Raw genomic sequence first — 16,070 nt, 5'->3', positions numbered from 1 at the left:
CAATTATTAAAAAGTACAGTTGCTCTTAGGATTTATTATAAATCCCTATAATAAGAAAGGCCAATATTATTGTACTAAGTCAAATTAACACTTGGACATTAAAGTTATAAGACAATGGGGCGCCTGGGTGCTCAATTGGTTAAGCTTCCAACTTCAGCTCAGGTCATTCATGAGTTCGAGCCCCATGAACTGACAGCACAGAGCCTAGAGCCTGCTTCAGATTCTATGTCTCCCTCTCTCACTGCCCCTCTCCTGTTCATGCTGTCTCTCTCTCTCTCTCCTGTAGCCTGCTTCAGATTCTGTGTCTCCCTCTCTCACTGCCCCTCTCCTGTTCAGTCTCTCTCTCAAAAATAAACATTAGAAAAAATTTTTTTTAAATTAGAAGACAAAATGACTCTCAAAGGCGGTCTTAAAGAAAAAAAGGGACCAAAAGAAAAAGAAACTCGCAGCCTGCGGGGGCATGGGGAAACGGTGGAAGCCGTATCTCCTCTTTCCACCTGGGACAGTTCCCTGGAGCTACTACCTATTTATCACTGAAGACAGACAGAAAGCAGTCATGGGAGGCAACTCCACCACCCCATGTGCCATTCCCTTAAGGACTACAAAGGTTTAGAATTTACCCAGAGCTAAGAAAGTAAGACATGATAGTATAAGTAAAAACTTAATGAAACATTTATCTGTCTATAGTGGGCATTTTCTGTATCATTTATTATAAAAATCAAGTACTCCAAGTATTTAAGTCTTGGGAACATTGACAAATAAAGATCAATTATTGCTGTCACAGGTATTCATGCATAATAAACCTTGAGAACCACAATCCCCATTTTTTAAGAAGAAACTTTCGGGGCACCTGGGTGGCCTAGTCAGTTAAGCCACCAACTCTTGGTTTTGGCTCAGACCGTGATCTCACACTTCAGTTCGTGGGTTCAAGCCTGTATCGGGCTCCACACAGACAGCATGGAGCCTGCTTGGGATTCTCTCCCTCCCTCTCTGCCCCTCCCCAGCTCCCTGCTTGCTCATTCACTCTCTCAAAATAAAAACCTTTTTAATTAAAGAAAAACAAACTTTTTTTGGATATGTGGAGTGATATGACATGTTTAACATAAAACAGAACAATTCACGTACCAGGACTTCTTGAATCCCTTAGGCAGGTAGGAGATTCCATATGAAGCAGGGCTTCAGCAGCTTCAATGGTCTTATCTGTACAGTGTGCATTACTGCTATGAACTGATGCTTCCACTGGGAGGAAATAAGCTCTACTCAATTACAAATATACTCAACACATTACAAAATAACACATTTCTCTATGAGAAAAAAATTCACTCTCGTGTGAATGAGTCATTGATACACATTAGTCCATATAAATTTTTTACAGAAATAATTTTAAAAAACAATCTGGTATCTATACTTTGCAACATGAATGCTGATTATAAAGCAACTATTGAGAATGATTAGAAATTACTGAGAAATTTCTGCATCTTATCCAAAGAAAAACAAGGAGAGACCCTTGAATTCTGAATCCTGTATCAGCTTTAGAACAAAACTAACTTGGGGGGAAGACAGTTGCAGGTTAACAATCTAGGAGGTCAATTCTATATCCTGACATGCTGCTACTGAAATCAGGGGACACTGTGCAAAATCAGTGGGAAACACACATTTCTATGTTAGTTTAATGAATTAATTTGATTCTTACAGACCCTTCTAGATGAGCGCTCTAGCAATAACCAATAACCTTGTCTCTTCTTCAGGACTTTGCTGAACTTTTCTAGGTTTTACCTAATAAATTTGTTTTTAAAGTTTCTGTGTTTGTTTTCCCATGAAGACTTTTCTAATTCTGCCACCTTCTGTAACTCTTTTAGCACTGTATGCTTTGCTGACTGAATTACTTGTGAAACAATAAAGTATAACAGCAATCATTTCGGCTTTCAAGTCCAACAGCTTGGGTCCTGCCACTTACATGTTACCCTAGACCAACTCAAGTTTCCTCTTTCACAAAACAGGTGTATTACTTACCTCGTATAGCTGTGAGAATTAAGTGAGGTGTGACACCCATAAAAAACATGTACAATGCCTGGCATATAGATAAGGATTTAATAAATGATGATAATTTCTTATCACTCCTATAAGATCATAGGTTCCTTGAGGTCAGGAGAGCTATCTTAATTCATCTTTATATCTGCTGTAATTCCCAATATAGACTTTTAATACACTAGGCATGCAAATATTCCCTTTATATGTTAAAGTTAGAAACAACCCACAGACCTCACAGGGATACTGGCCATTCATGCACAAAGTTATATTAATGTCATATTAATGTTACACCCTGACTTAAAATGAATATTCCACTTGGTAAGAGGTTCTAAGACATGAATACGTAACAGCTTTTAATTTGATAGATTTTTCTCAATATGTCCTCTAAAAAAAACTTAAAACAAAATATTTGTATAAACTCCGTAAACCATATGACAGATCCACACATTTTACACATTAAAGAGATGAAAAACTTCCCAGGAAACTTTGAATTGAAAAAAAAAATTCACTTAATCTCAAATTCATCAAATGCTAAAGCCTTAGCCTTAAACAGTAGTCATTTGGAGAGCATTTATTTAAAAAAAAAAAAAAAATCCAGCGACTGTTTTACCACCTGTTGCACGTCATCCACACTCTCAACCAAGGTACTGGGTCTCTCCAGTTGCTCTTTCCATTTATGGAAATCTGCTCAAAGCTAAACAGTTCCAGAGAGGCAGCCAAACCTCTAAGTAAATCTATCTTTAGGTGACCCTGCTTACTCTTATCTGCAGCTTCACTGAAGCAAAGGATTCAATCAGTCCTAGCTCAACTTTAAGGAACTTAGTAAGTATAAAATATATTACCATTCTCAAGTAGTTTTTTCAAAGTGCCTTCCCCAACACCCACATATATTAAAGGAACTTGGGAAGCAAATTCTCAGGCTTTTAAAATTTATTCTAGGAACTTCATTCTCTCTTTAGAGTCTGCTTGTGTTGCAATTTAGGAGTTGTCTAAGGTGCTATTAATAAACTATCCGGGTAAACTAATTCCTTATGTAATTGTATTAAGACACACCCTAAAAACCTTACCATATTAAAATCAGAGCTTCAAGTACTTGATAATACAGCAACAGAATTTTACCCAATTTTTAATGTTTTCAGTTATAAACAAAGTGAAATGTGCCTAACAGTTACATATAATATTGCCCTAAGTTTTTATGTAGTTTGAGGCACATTTTTAAAACCATGATTTCATGTCAGCTTTGTTGCTATTTCTGACCTCAAACTCCCGTCTCCCCCAAATTCAATATATTATTTCCCAGAAATATTTTACATTTACAGAGTAAAACATTACATAACAAACTTAAGAATAAAATTTACCAATCCATATTTTAAATTTAGGATGAGAATATAAAAAATGCATATGTTTTCTATGAATTATCAATCACAAGATCTAATACTCTAGATCTAATACTCTAGATCTTGTACTGTCAACAAATGGTTGTTAAGCATTTATCATATGCCAGACAGACCCTGTGCCACAAATGTGAAATACAAGTGTGAACAGATCTCTGGCCTCATGAAGCTTATACTAATAGTTTAGAAACATACATGGGAGTATCAAAAACATAAATGGAAATAAAATACTTCAAAACTAAAGAAAGGTACAAAATACCTTAAAGTTACTCTATAAGCTAACAGCTTATTAAGCAGAACACTGATTTCTTTTTCATGCTTACTAATCTTACCTTTTGTCATTTTTATTAACTAAAATAACCCTAAGCACTAGGAGCTCATACTTAGATCAATTTGCAATAGTATACCCATCAGTTTCCAAGAATACTTAACCATGCTGTAAAAGAAGCATTATCTCTTTTTAATTTTCTTTTGTTGATATAAGTCTATAAGTAGTTTTGATTAAAAAACATTTAAGAAATATTTCTCGGGATGCCTGGGTAGCTCAGTCGGTTAAGCTTCCAACTACTGATTTCAGCTCAGGTCATGAGCTCCTGATTCGTGGGCTTGAGCCCTGTGTAGGGCTCTGTACTGACAGCAGCCTGCATGGGATTCATTCTCTCTCAAAATAAATAAAATAAACTAAAAAATAAATATTTCTCTTATTCAAGTTTCTGTAATTTTTGAAAAGTTTTCAATTCATTTGGTTTAGCTCAGTAATTCAAATAAAATTTAAACTAGCATTATGCACAATTCTTAAGGATAAACATGAATTTAACAGTGTTCTACAATCAAAGTAAGCAAATGAACAAACAAGCAAACTACAAGCAAGGGCTGAAAACTCTTTATCTCTTACTTAAAACTTGATTTACTGGCATCTTTCTAGACCCGTGTATGAAATTAACTGGAGGAAAAAAATAAGCAACTCATTTTAAAAATGGAAACAATGAAGACAAAAGCAATCTGAAAGGTATCATTTTCTACTTAAGACTAGTAGTTGGTGTTGTGGTTAATCCCTCTTCAAGAAATAAATGTATCAAATAAATTTCAAAACAATTTCAACTTTAATATTGTGCCAAAAATCAAATTTGTTTGATTTATGCCCTCCTTTAGTACTGGTAAGAGTATTCTTATTTCATTTCCAGCTTTCTAATCAACTGGTGTTTGTATGGTAGAGTATTCCAGACTCACTCAACAGCTGTTACAAAATACCAAACTTGGTAATTATGTCTGACAAGAGACATACCTCTCAGCTTTGCAGAAGAGAATGCTGGCAATGGATCTAGTTCATAACAAAGTTCTTAAAGTCAAAAATAAAAATTAATAGCAACTTAATTTGAGAGGAATGGAAAAAAAATAGAAAACATTTCCTTAAATGATAGTAGTATGTCCCACAAGCAAGACCATAAACTAGTATTACAAAGTTATCACTTAACTACGCACCTGACTTACCACAGCTTATCTTCTAAATGCCCCAAGGTGTTAACAGGTGAGTGAAGAATACAAATGAATGCAATAAAAAGGGGGGGAAAGGTAAAAGTTTGGGACATTTTTTATTTTTATTTTTTTTAATTTATGTTTATTTTTGAGGGGGGAGGGGCGGAGACACAGAATCCAAAGCAGGCTCCAGGCTCTGTGCTGTCAGCACAGAGCCCGATGCAGGCTCAAACTCACAGACGGTAAGATCATGACCTGAACCCAAGTCAGTCACTTAACTAAGCCACCCAGGTGCCCCTATAGAAGTCCTATTTTTAGATATTATTCTATTTAAAATCGAAATTAAGAAGACATTAAAATACTTGTAAATTCATTGAAAATAACAAACTCAATACTTATAAGTAGTATTTTTATGAAAATAACTTTTCTATAACAAAAAAATCAGTAAGCAGCTTTGTTTTACATTTTAGCAAATCTTTTTAAAAGAGAAGCAGTTGGATTCATATTTGCCTCTTCATTCAATTTGTTTTCATATCAAGTCATATAGCCTCTAGAAAACTCTTAAGACTTGTGAAAGTGAAAAGGCAAATGTCTTAGTATTATTATGAAAACAGTTTTGCCCTCACAGACTCCCTAAGTCTCGTTACTCCCCAGATCCTCAGATAAGAGATCTCAGTTTTAAAACCTGCAACTATAACTTATTACCAATCATAATAATAACATCCAAATTCTTAGTGTTTCTTTAACTTTAGCTTCTAAATAGAGTATATAGATAATATTTATTCTATTTTCCAATAGAATAGTACAACAGCATTTTGTCCACTTAGAAATAAAGGATTAGGAAGTTTTTCATAAATACTACTTTGCATCCCTATGAACATTTAAGCTATAGATAACACAGGGAGTTTAAATAATTATCAAGAACATTCTCCTGCCTACCCTTCTAAACCAACCACATATCTTTCTAAAGGTTTTATGTTGAATTATCCTGGTCAAGGACTTAAACACTGATGATGTTACTCTTCAACTCAGTTTTTGTATGAATTTTAGTACTAATGCAATGAATTCTGAAGCGTAATTTCTTAAACACATTTTCAAATAAATTTTCAAAAATGAATGCCATTTTTCCAGGTTTAACACATGCTTCAGTTTTTTCACATCCTAAACTGTTTTTGAATTGATCTTTTCAAGACTGACAGCAGATATTTCAATTTACAGTAAATTGGAAATGATTTTCAAGTTCAAATTTCACAACAAACTTTGACAAACTAGACAGATTTGTTTTGTCAGTGAAAATACTTAAGAAAATTTCCAGAAAACTTCCCTACCCCCCCCACCCCCCATTTATTAACAGCATTAAAGTAGAACAAAAGTTCTGGTGACCCTATCTCAATTCTGAAACTCTCCAATTTCTTAATTCTCAATTTCTTAAAACAAGTAGAAACAAGTCAAGGGAAGTATACTTGAAACAAGAAGGCAGAATATTTTAAATTGAAAATGACCCAGAAAATCTAGACCATACATACCCAATGGTTTCAAATTAATGTTAAGAAAGTAATATCCATTTTTCCTATAGACTAGACATTTGTTTTTCCTATAATTAGCTACATGTTTATGTGTGTGTATACATACATACTGTATATGTATATACATGAAAATAAGCCTAAACTATATCATAATCTTATTCAACATATAGACCTGGCTTCAAGTTCCAATGTGGCATAAAGACTGGCTAGCAGAAATTAACCCCCCAATTATGTAATGACCTTACTAAAGACATATTCACTCACATGATGTAATGTTAAAAAAAAAAAATCCAAAAAAAAAAGCCTTTACTTCCCATTAAAAATTTGAACCACTTATATTTTTAGAGCTTTAAAAGTTATTAAAGATCCCCTAGTCTTGTTCTCTTACAGAAAGTGAAGCCTTAAAGAAGTCAAGTCACTAGCACACAATTAGGTCAGTGACTGCGAGATGCAGATCTTCATCTCCCAACTTCAGGGTCAAGGCTCTTTCTCATACATCACATTTTAAATGAAAGTTTTATAAAGTATGTCATGTCTTTACCACAAAAATATTTTGTATGTTAAAATAAAGGTGATTTTTAATAAATAAGCTTATTTATTTCATTCTTAACTGAAAACTCCTCTGACAGCATAAATGCTAATAACTAAAGCTGAAGTTGATAGCTAACGTTGACAGTTAAACCTCAAAAGGAGGAAAAGCAAGTGTATCCTCTAGAACCTTAACATATAACAATACAGTCGTAATATTAAGTGCTTTATATTGACTTAGAAACAACAGTTTTGCTAACAATATTCCACTTAAAGCTCTACAAGTTTTCATTAGTATCAGTCATTATACACTAATCATCAGCCTATTATAGCATTAACATTTATGTATTATATAGATTTACATGTCTCCCCAATTAGACTGTAAAGTCTTTATGAGGAAGAATTATGTCTAACACTCGATGACTTCCCTCAAGGGAATAAAAAGTATCCTATTTTACAAATACAAACTTCACAAATATTACTATCCCAACATCACTGGAAACTGGCAGCAATCTAAATTTTTATTAATTTAGATCTATGATTCCTCATTTTATGGGCCACCTTTCCTCCTTTCAACTCACTGAGTAATCCTTGGGTAAATCAGCAAACTTGTCTCAAGTTTCCTTCTAAAACAAGGCTTGTAAAAGAGTTTACGATTACATGACAATGGCTGAGGAAATAATCTGAAAACAATTATGTAAAACATTTTCTTTACAGAATATTATAATCATAAGGAAACTTCAATTGTAAGATTTGAAATACTAAAGAAATGCAGTAGGACTAGAAAACAATGTAACTTAAAAACCTCTCATCAAAGGAGTTAAAACTTGTGTTTTCAAATTGTAACCTGTCTATATGTTTCCACTCCAAAACATCTACAGGTCACGTTTAGCTTCGCTAATTCCAAAAGCTTCTGAATGAAATACTTTCTATTGGCAAAATTTAGCCTTCTAACTTTTACAATACTTTTCAAAATTTTGTGGGGGCTAAGCTAAGTTTCTCCTGGTATGTTCACAATCACTGAAAACATTTCTCGAAATGTTTAACACTCACAGAAATATCACAGACCCATACAATTCCAGATATTGTTAGTATCAACAACATGAGGCCTAAAACTCCATTCCTTAATTCATATTATATTATTAACGGACTCAACATAGAGAAAAGGAACCAAGTTCTCGCTGTACTCTGCCTCTTATTTACTAATACTTAGGTCCTTGCTCTTATCAGAAAATAACTGTCAAATATGTTTTAATCATGCAGTAAACTGTGATTTTTCTTTGGGACTTGTTTCAAGATGTATTACATTTTCTAGGATAAAAGGCTGGTCACGCATGTGTTATACAGTACACAGTTATATTATTCAAGGCTTTATTTCAACTTAAAGCCCTTCCGTTAGAGATGCGCATTTATGTTCATGATTTTCCCCAACCGAACTGAATCAGAGTTACACCAACCGAACTACTAATTTCACACTCCCAAAGGGTAACATCTTTCTGCAACATTAGTCTCTGGTATTTCCAATCTTCCAATTCCCATAGTTGGCGATATGAAATAGAATCCGAGGAAAAGGAACATGTATGCTTTGTTATTAGTATAAGTGAATAATATTCAAGCACTGCTACATCGTTTCAGGGGCCTCGCCGCGCTGTCTGCTATTAAGTAAAGCTGCTTTTTCTATGTAACTTAAGTCCGTGCCCTTCCGCTGCAGCAGTGGCGCTGCACATCCCCCACCCCCGCGGCCACTTCCGTGTTTACACTCCTCTTCCCTCCAATTCCATGCGTACATTGTCAGCTTCACTCCCGCCCAATCTTCATTGGCCCAGCGCGGGCCCAGAGTCCCGCCCCCAGAAATCAACGTTCTTATTTGGAACATCTTAGAGAGCAGATTGGAACCAAAGGCCTGTCAATCCCGTCCGTTCTGTCCTCTCCGAGGCGCTTCCGCTATGGTGGGAGGTTTGGGGGGGAGGGGAAAAGGGGGCAATTCCGTGCGGAGACTTCCCTAGGGCCAAGACTCCCACTCGCCCGCCCCACTCCTTCACATTCACCCTCTGTTTACAAAAATAAACGTTCTTCTCCGATGTCTCAACGCTCCAGGCCAGGGGTACAAAATATATTCCGTGTCCTTCCCATTCTTACCCCTAAAAAACAACCCACGAGGGAAGGGGCATAAACCTACTTCTTCACAGCCACCCATTAAATGAGGAAAGGGAGGCGGGCCCCTGAGAGCAACATCAGCCAGGGCGATTCCACATTATGCGGTGACCCTTTCCAGAACCGTTACTCCTGAGACTGCACAAGGTGGGGACATGAAGAGGAGGGGCAGAGCATTTTTTTGGCGGGTATCGGTCTACCGGACGTGGCCCGGGGCTGCATCGTCCACGCGGAAGTCACGGATTTGTGGACCAAGTCTGAAATGAGAACGGAGCGGGGGTGGCGAGCGTTNGGCAGAGGCTCCCCGGGGCCCCCCCCCCCCCCCCGGCCGCGGGCAGTAGCGGCCTCTCCGGCCAGACAGCGTGGCAGGCGCAGCCGAGAGACAACAGCCTCACTCACTTCCTGGTTCCTCAGCAACTGGGGTGAAGCGCACAACTCGTCCGCCCCCGAGTCCCCAACTTAACTGCAGCTCGGCTCTCCGGCACCCGCTGCCAGCGCTCCGCCCGGCAGCTGCCGCCACTGCTCGCCGAACACACCCTGAAGCGACAGCGCCAGATTCGAGGCAGGTTACTCTCCAAGGTGATCACTTCCTGATTCGTCGCCTCCATTACTTCATTCACTACCCCCCTTTCCCCCGGCCGCCCCAGTGACTGAGGTGGACACTGAACCCCCTGCACTGACCGCCACAGGGGAGTCACCCCGCCTTCTGTGCACCCCCTCTCCTGCTGCACCGATGCACAGGAGAAAAGTTCCCCTGTCCTTACCAGCCCGGATGAGCAGATCCAGCTGGTTCGTGGGTCCCTCATGCAGAGACGTCGCCATGTTTATCCCGGGGCTGGAGCTGCTGCTTCACATTGACTTACACCGTGAGCAGCGGCGGCAGGGGAGGAGGCGGAACCCGCGGCCGGAGATACACGCCGTGCGACCGACACACACTCACGCACTCGCACACACTCAGACGCCCGGATCCTTGCGCGTCCTCCGACAGGAAGCCGAGGCCGGCCCGCCTCCCGCCGCGGGGCTGAGAAACCCCANATCCTTCCGCCCCGCGCTCAGACAGGAAGTCCCGGACGCCCGCCCCGGAGAGCGGCCGCGGCCCACGGCGAAAGAGACACCTGAGGCTGGAAACCGCCCCGGGAGCCGCGGCTAGGACAAGGCCCCTCGGCAGGAAGAGGCACATTTCACGCTCTGCGGAAGAAAAGTCTGCAATTGTCCCCACTTTGGAAAAAGGCCATTAATCAAATTTTCTTCCTGGAAGAGATCTAATACCTAGTCCCACAGCTGTGAATAAAGGTGGCTATTTAACTTGTTTTGGCCGTTTCAACGCTTATGCAACATGTAAACCGTCCGCTTCAAAAAGCTGCACTTTAAAACAGGAATAGCAACAACAAAAAAGGCATACCTACAAAATATTCCAAAAGCTTTACTTGGAAAGTTAGTCGTTTCCAACTACTTTCAGAGGCTGGCTTCGTCTTTTTTCCTCTACAGAAGTGTTAAAGAGCACTCTAACCAGGTATTTATTAGTAAACAACAGAATTTGCCAACCTCTGGGAGATGAGATTATCCTTCCCCAATTTGCTAGTCATGGAATTCACATACCCTTTGATTTCTGTTTGGTCCATTTGGAAACAAACGTATTCATTTGTATCAGTTACTTTCAAAAATCTTTTTCATCGAAACTAATGTTATTACAAATACATGCTAAAATACAATAGAATTGCGGGATAAATTGCCATTTAGTGATTATAAATTTATCGACAACACAAAATCAAACCAATAAAGTGACTCAGATGACTCTTCATTAAAACAAAACAAAGAATGCTTCCCTGGTTTCAAAATTTCATAATATGAAAGAAGTTTGAAACAAAATGTTGCCCTGAAGTTGTTTCTACATGAAATTTACATAAAACAGTGCCTTCTACAGAGTAAGGGCTCAGAGTACTGGCTAAATACACACCGAAAAAGATTTGGCAGTTACAAAATTAAGGTACACTTTTTATGAACTGAATTGAATGAACTGTAGTGATAATCCAGAGAGGGAAAAAGTTTTCCAGTGGTAATATTAATGCAATATTTGGCAAAAGTTTGCCCAACATGTCAGTGCAATTTCAGAATAGACTTACACAGCCCATGACTTTTGTTTGTTTTTCATTTCTTCTAAATACTCATTTACTCTCTTGGAGCTTTGTCCTAACCTTTCCACCATGATACTCAACCTCCTATAAAAGAACTTCTATGCCATTTCCAAAGTGCAACTCCCCTTAAACTCAATAAGGATCTTGCTTGGATTAGGTAAACTTTCAGGAGTTGGACCAAAGGAACTATATAATTGGTAGCTTTTTAAATCTCTAGTCAATTTAAACTAAGGATGATCTACTGATAGACAGCATCTTAAATGTAGAGTTTCCAGGTGGGGGATGATAAGGAAAACCAAGGATCAATTCCAGGCTTTAGGCAGATCACTGATATTGAGAACAAATCTGAATTTCTACTCCTATAAATCAGTAGTTTTTCATGTATTTAAAAAGGAAGAGGGGCTTATTTTTTCTGGAGGCAACAGATTAACTTGGCTCATGAAAGAATACATAACAGAAGAGTCCGTTTGAAGCCTGATACACAACTTTTACCTCATGATTTACATACTGGGATACACCTTAAGAAGTCAATATTATGTATTTTAGTCTTTGTACATCTTAATGATATGTATTCATCTCAGCCTATTTTGAGTTCCAAGAGAAGCTGTATCTATTCCTACCTAATACTTCACAGTATTTGTGTGTGTGTGTGTGTGTGTGTGTGTGTGTGTAATAACAGAAATCAATTCTGAAAGACTGTAAAATATCCCTACATATTTAAAGCTCTTGTAAAAACACAATTCCCTAGGCTTTGATGCAATTCTGCCTTGCTACTGAAACCAGACTTTCAAGAGCCACCAATACTTTTTAGAAACCAAAAATACTATATTGGAAATAGCAAGTAAGGAAGAGCTGCTGCTGGAAATATAAATTGGCACAAACTTTCAGGAAAGCAGTGTGGCATTATATATAAAAAATCTAAAAGAGAGGTTCATATATTCTGACCCAGGAGTTTCATTTCCAGGGCCTGATCTGAGCAAATGACACACAATGGGTTGATTGCTCCATTAAAAACGATTTGAAGAATTTTTTTTTTTTTTTTGGGAATTGCCAAGCTATTTTTCCTGGTGAGCGCACCATCTTACACTCCCAAACCAGCAATGGATGAAGGTTCTAGTTTCTACACATCTTTGCCAACACTTAACTATTTTTGGTCCATTTGTTTTTTTATTTTTTATTATTTTACTTTTTAAATTTAGTCTTTTTTTTAACTTTACTTATTTTGAGAGAAAGAGAGCGAGAGAGAGAGAGAGAGACAGCGTGTGCACAGGAGGGGCAGAGAGAGGGAAAGAGAATCCCAAGCAGGCTCTCCACACTGTCAGCCCGATCCTGGGCTTGGATTCATAAACCATGAGATCATGACCTGAGCCGAAATCAAGAGTCAGATGCTTAATCAACTCAGCCACCCAGGCATCCCACATATGAAGAATTTTTAACAACATAGTATAATAGTAAAAATATAAATGTGCCAAGATTCAATTATATGTGTATTTGTTCACACAATATGACTCAAACCATGTAGTACATGTGAATGTATGTATATATAATATGTATATGAGTATAGTATACACACACATTCACACATTCATCTGCATTTCTCAAGCCTTCAAGATTAAACAAGTATTGATAAGCAGAATAAAAAATTGAGTAAGAATAGAGATGTTAGCATGGTAGACCCTTTAGAGCAAATTCACATTCTGCTAATAACATCACAGAAAGGTATCTCCTACATCAAAGTTACTGCTGTATCTTAGCAGGAGAAAAAAGATTAAGTAGCTAACTCTTTTTCTGTAAAAAAAATTTTTAATGTTTATTTTTTATATTAGAGAGAGAGACTCTATGTGAGCGGGGGGTGGGGGGCAGAGAGAGAGAATGAGACAGCACAGAGACTGACAGCTTGACGTAGGGCTCCAACTCGCAGGGCTCAAACTCACAAGCAGTGACATCATGACCTGACCTGAAGTCAGATGCTTAAACTGACTGAACTGCCCAGGCATCCCAGGCCCCCGATAAATAACTAACTCTTATTGAAATAAAAGCTAGTGGTTCCATGGTGTAATGGTTAGCACTTTGGACTCTGAAATAAAAGCTACTATGCTAACTGCTTTACCTTCACTTTTTTCACATATTACTCTCTACATTTTATGAAGTGTATATTACCATTGTGTTCATTTTATAGATGTGGAATCTAAAGTTCCTTGAGCAAGGTCATTGAGTTAATGTGAGGCAGGGCCAGTATATGAACCCAAACACTGACTCTAAGAGCCCTTACTCTCAAACACCTTTGGTGCTATCCAAGCACCAAAGGAACAAGGCCTTCTTATCTGTTATAATGCATTTAGTATGTGTCCATTTTCTTGTCTGAAAATTCTTTTACATCCCTCCCTTCAAAAGGTGGAACCTAATTCCCCTCTCCCTTTGTGTGTGAGCTGGACTTAATGAATCACTTAGCATAAAGCTGAAGTGATGATGTAGAACTTCAGAAACTAGCTGCTCAATCTCTTCCTCTTGGGTCACTCTCTCCAAGGAATCCAACCGCCATATTATAAGTACACTCAAGTAACTGTGCAGAGACACCCTTCAGGCAAGAAACAAGGCATCTTGCCAACAGTCTTGTGTCTGCACCATCTAGAAGACAGACCCTCCCCCTCCCCCCCCCCACTCCCTAACCCTATTCAAGCCTTTAGGGGACTGCAGCCTCATGAAAAACCCTGAGCTAGAACCATGCAAATAAGCCACTCCCCAATCCCTAACTATAAAAACTACTCAGGTCCCTGGGTAGCTTAGTCGGTTAAGCATCTGACTTCAGCTTAGGTCACGATCTCACAGCTTGGCTCGTGAGTTTGAGTCCCTCATCAGGCTCTATGCTGTCAGTGCAGAGCCCACTTCAGATCCTCTGTCTCCCTCTCTCTGCCCCTCCCCTGCTCATACTCTGGCTCTCTCTCAAAATAATAAACATCCATAAAATATTATTAAAATGAAGATATTGGGGGGCGCCTGGGTGGCTCGGACGGTTAAGTATCCGACTTCAGCTCAGGTCATGATCTGACAGTTCACGGGTTTGAGCCCCGCGTCGGGCTCTGTGCTGACAGCTAGCTCAGAGCCTGGAGCCTGCTTCAGATTCTGTATCTCCCTTCTCTCTCACCCTCTCCTGTTCATGCTGCCTCTCTCTCTCAGAAATAAACAAAAACATTAAAAAAAATGAAGATATTGGAACTCATAGTCACATATTCATTTATTCAACAAATAATTATCTAGCACTTACTTTGAGCAAGCTTCTGTCATAGGTGCCTATTATCACACCTGGTAACACTAAGTTATATTAACAAAGGAAAAACATTAAGCCTTCCTAATTCACACAGAACTCCCACTAATGGTGAAGTCCTTACAGACAGTATGATGTACAAAATTGCTTATACGTGGGGGCGACTGGGTGGCTTAGTCGGTTAAGCGTCCAACATTCGCTTAGGTCATGATCTCGCGGTTCGTGGGTTCGAGCCCCGTGTCAGGCTCTGTGCTGACTGCCAGCTCAGAGCCTGGAGCCTGTTTCAGAGTCTGTGACTCCCTCTCTCTCTGACCCTCCCCTGCTCACACTGTCTCTCTCTCTCTCCTAGAAATAAATAAAACATTAAAAAAAATTTTTTTTTTTTAAATTGCTTATACATGAAATTAGGGGAAGAGTGAGTATATACTACATTCTGGACTACCACCCAGGAAAGTTAAATTATTTACCTGTATTAAAGCCTTCATAAAGCATAGATTTTTAATGAGGGGTTCACAAAGGCAAAATTTTGTTAGTACAGTGTGCGTTTTTCTAAGGAAAGGGCCATGGCTATTTTTAGATTCTCAAAGAGACCCATGAGTCCTAAAAGTTATTTTATCATAAATTATCTTACAGTATGCATTTATGGACCACAAAAACCCTACAGTGAGTAAGGACTCAGTATGTACCATTTTTAAGATGAATGGTTGGTTTAGGTTCATGTTTTCTGCATTTTATTTAAGTTATTCCTGGGCCAGACTATCCTTGAGGTTGTCTCCACTCTATGGTTTACACTAGGTGACACAGCTTCCGATTCTAGGAAGTCACTCCTAGAAGACTGTCAATTGATTATTGCAGCAGGTTTTTTGGGGGGTGTGGGGGTTGTTGTCCTTTCTTTTTTAATGTTTATTTATTTTTGAGAGAGATAGAGCACACAAGTAGAGGAGGGCCAGAGAGAGAGAGGGAGACACAGAATCTGAAGCAGGCTCCAGGCTCTGAGCTGTCAGCACAGAGCCCAACACGGGGCTTGAACCCACAAACCGTGAGATCATGACCTGAGCCGAAGCAGGACGCTTAATCAACTGAGCTACCCAGGTGCCCCTGTACCTAGCTGGTTTTTTCTAATGGATATTAGAGAAACAACTCTTCCCAAGCAGCATTTATTAAGCACCCATATGTACATGAGACCCTGCAAAATGAGTTGAAGTAGTTAATGATCTCTGTATTTTAGATAATATTTATGACAACCGATTTCAAGGGTTTGGGCTTTTTATTACCATTAGAGAATTTTTAGTATCTTGAATACACTGGAACATTTTTTTTTCAATTCTTATGAAACTTTATAAGAGCTAATAATACATAATTCTCATTTAGCATGTTTATGAAAAAATTAACAATGGAGTTCTTAACTAAGATACATTACAACTCTATGTCAAATTTTATTTTGATTGATTCCAAAAGGAATATTCAGATTAGCTAATTTCTTCCCCTCGTATGATACAGCTTCTGCATGCTACTCGAAAAAGTTCCTCAAAAGTCAACACTGAGCTTTTAATTACCAAAC

At 38.5% G+C, this 16,070-nt stretch overlaps 1 protein-coding gene across 7 annotated transcripts in view; it reads right to left on the bottom strand.

Annotated features, from left to right (window-relative positions):
• Nucleotides 1-16,070, bottom strand: part of ELF2 (E74 like ETS transcription factor 2) — a 67,536-nt gene that overhangs the window by 12,092 nt on the left and 39,374 nt on the right. For 5 of the 7 annotated variants that reach the window (XM_077755965.1, XM_077755966.1, XM_077755969.1 and 2 more), the window contains one exon: nt 1,126-1,239. In XM_077755965.1, coding sequence (XP_077612091.1) covers nt 1,126-1,239 — 114 coding nt within the window. Of the gene's footprint in view, nt 1-1,125; nt 1,240-9,873; nt 10,132-16,070 lie in introns of those variants that run through there. The other 2 variants (XM_077755967.1, XM_077755968.1) reach the window with 1 other exon arrangement.

The sequence above is a fragment of the Crocuta crocuta genome, unplaced genomic scaffold, assembly GCF_008692635.1.
Source record: "Crocuta crocuta isolate KB4526 unplaced genomic scaffold, BGI_CrCroc_1.0 scaffold112, whole genome shotgun sequence".
In the NCBI taxonomy this organism is placed as follows: Eukaryota; Metazoa; Chordata; class Mammalia; order Carnivora; family Hyaenidae; genus Crocuta; species Crocuta crocuta.
The sequence above is the reverse complement of the archived record's forward strand: the minus strand, read 5'-3'. Positions and strand labels throughout refer to the sequence as shown.